General features: G+C 59.3%; 1 protein-coding gene across 1 annotated transcript; it reads right to left on the bottom strand.

Annotated features, from left to right (window-relative positions):
* Nucleotides 1-563: 563 nt before the first annotated feature.
* Nucleotides 564-1,768, bottom strand: LOC123135012 (probable nicotianamine synthase 4). The gene has a single exon (XM_044554146.1). The coding sequence runs from the start codon at nt 1,703-1,705 to the stop codon at nt 713-715; it is 993 nt and encodes a 330-aa protein (XP_044410081.1). The 5' UTR covers nt 1,706-1,768; the 3' UTR covers nt 564-712.
* Nucleotides 1,769-2,014: the final 246 nt, after the last annotated feature.

The raw sequence follows: 2,014 nt of genomic DNA, 5'->3' as shown, positions 1-2,014 counted from the left end.
CCGATCTTCCGGGCGAGCGGGATCCTCCGGCTCCATCTCCGACAGGTTCTCCGATGGTTTCACGCGTCGGTGGTAGAGGGAAGGAGAGGGTGGAAGAAAAGAGCGGGAATTGGGCGGAGAGCGACGGGGAGTGGAAGAAGAGAGTGGGGGATTTGGCGCGAAAACAGTGCGGGATGCTACAAAAGCGTGGGCTCCGCCTTCCTTTTGGGTGGGCCAGGGGGCAGAGAGCGATGTTTCGCATGTCCGGACTCCCGCAACGCCACATCTGAGTTTTGCTCAAGTCTCGAATAAACTCAAGGACATATTCAAAAAAAGATCTGCCCGGCGGTTGGAATGGTTTGTGGATTCCGAACATCCATGACAACCGAACCTACCAAGATAGTAATTACGACAACCCCTGATTTGTCTCCGGTTTGCGAGAGAAATCGCGTCCGGACCGCTTCGTGGACCAACAGAGAACCGCGTTGGATGGCTTCCTCGGTCCGGACAGCGTGGTCCGGACATTGTATTTGTGAACGAAAATCATCTTCTTCCCAACTCATACACCTACAACAACACATATCTTTCCTTTGTACACTATCCTGATTTGCCATGTCTTTTAGAGACCGAGTGTACAATACATGCGCGTGTAAACACCACTTACATTATTGGGTACAAACAACACATGACTTAAAATGCATACATACGATTACAACGGCCACTTCCGCAGCGATTAGAAGGCCACTTCCGCGTTGGCAAACTCGTCTCTCTTCTGCGTCACGTCCGCCACCATCTCACCGAACCTGCAGGGCGGGCTGACCACCGGCACCGTGCCCCGCGCGTACTGTCCACCACGCCCGTTGCAAGGTCCATTCGCATGCATGTCGTTGGACTTCCGTGCGATGATGACGGAGTTCACCACGTCGTCGTCGGGGTGACACACGGCGAGCACCTCGAACCCGCCTCGGCCGATGTCCTGAGGATCGACGATCGGGTACAGGAACCCACGCGCCCCGTGCGCGCTGCGCACGACGAGGGCCGCCCCGTCCGCCATGTGCGCGCCAAGGTGTGCGATCACATTGGCCTTGTCCTCGGCCGCCATGCCCACGAGCGCGGCCAGGAAGACGACGTCGTAAGTAGCGAGCACGTCGGTGAGGTCCGCGACGTCGGCGGTGTGGAACGACATGCGGGCGCCCACGTCCTTGTCGGCGCGAAACAGCCTGCTCGCGCGGTCATTGGCCGCGCCACACAGGTCGTAGTTGTCGAACACGGTGTCGGGCAGGTGGCGCGCGGCGAGGACGTAGGAGCTGAACGGCAGCGGGCCGGAGCCGATGAACGCGACACGGGCCGGGGCGATGCCGCCGGGCACGTAGCGCGCGAGGAGCTCGTACTCCAGCCTGCTGAGGTTGATGTAGTTGCTGTAGTAGGGGAAGACGCCGAGGTGGTCGAGCGGGTTGTCGAAGGCGGCGAGCACGTCGGAGTAGTGCGCCTCCAGCTTCCCCTCGGCCTCGGAGCAGAGGCGGATGAGGCCCTCCCGCATCGCCTGCGCCTCCGGGCCGAGCTTGGTCACGTCCACGGGGCTCGGGGGCACGCACGCGGTGACCAGGTCGGTGAAGAGCGCGTCGACGGCGGCGGACGGGCTGAGCGAGGGCAGCTTGGCGATGGCGGCGTGGAGGCCGGTGATCTTCTGGACCAGGGCGTCGACCTCCTTGTTTTGGGCAGCCATTTTAGTGTGTTCCTGGTGCCTGAGTGCGGCGTGATGAGCTCTGAGGCACGCTAGTGGAGTGGTCGATCGAGCTGCTTGATGAGCTATGGAACGAGCGGTACGGGGTATATGTAGCACTGATCGATGGAGATGGAAATTGGAAAGGCTGTGCATGCATACAAGCTTCACGCGTCCATGCCTAACATGGCAGGTTTCATGCCTCTGCTCTGACGTCCGGCTTTGAGGTGGACAGCGTTTTCTATGTCCTTTTCCTCTAGATCACTTTTCTCAGGTAATATAAAGAGTGTACACAAATTGCTGTAATTAGGC

This window comes from Triticum aestivum, chromosome 6B, assembly GCF_018294505.1.
Source record: "Triticum aestivum cultivar Chinese Spring chromosome 6B, IWGSC CS RefSeq v2.1, whole genome shotgun sequence".
NCBI classification, from domain to species: Eukaryota; Viridiplantae; Streptophyta; class Magnoliopsida; order Poales; family Poaceae; genus Triticum; species Triticum aestivum.
Note: the sequence above shows the minus strand (reverse complement) of the source record. Positions and strands in the feature narration are given on the sequence as shown.

Excerpts from the sequence above, each read along its gene's own strand:
- LOC123135012 (XM_044554146.1), bottom strand. The coding sequence starts at position 1,705 with ATGGCTGCCCAAAACAAGGAGGTCGACGCCCTGGTCCAGAAGATCACC.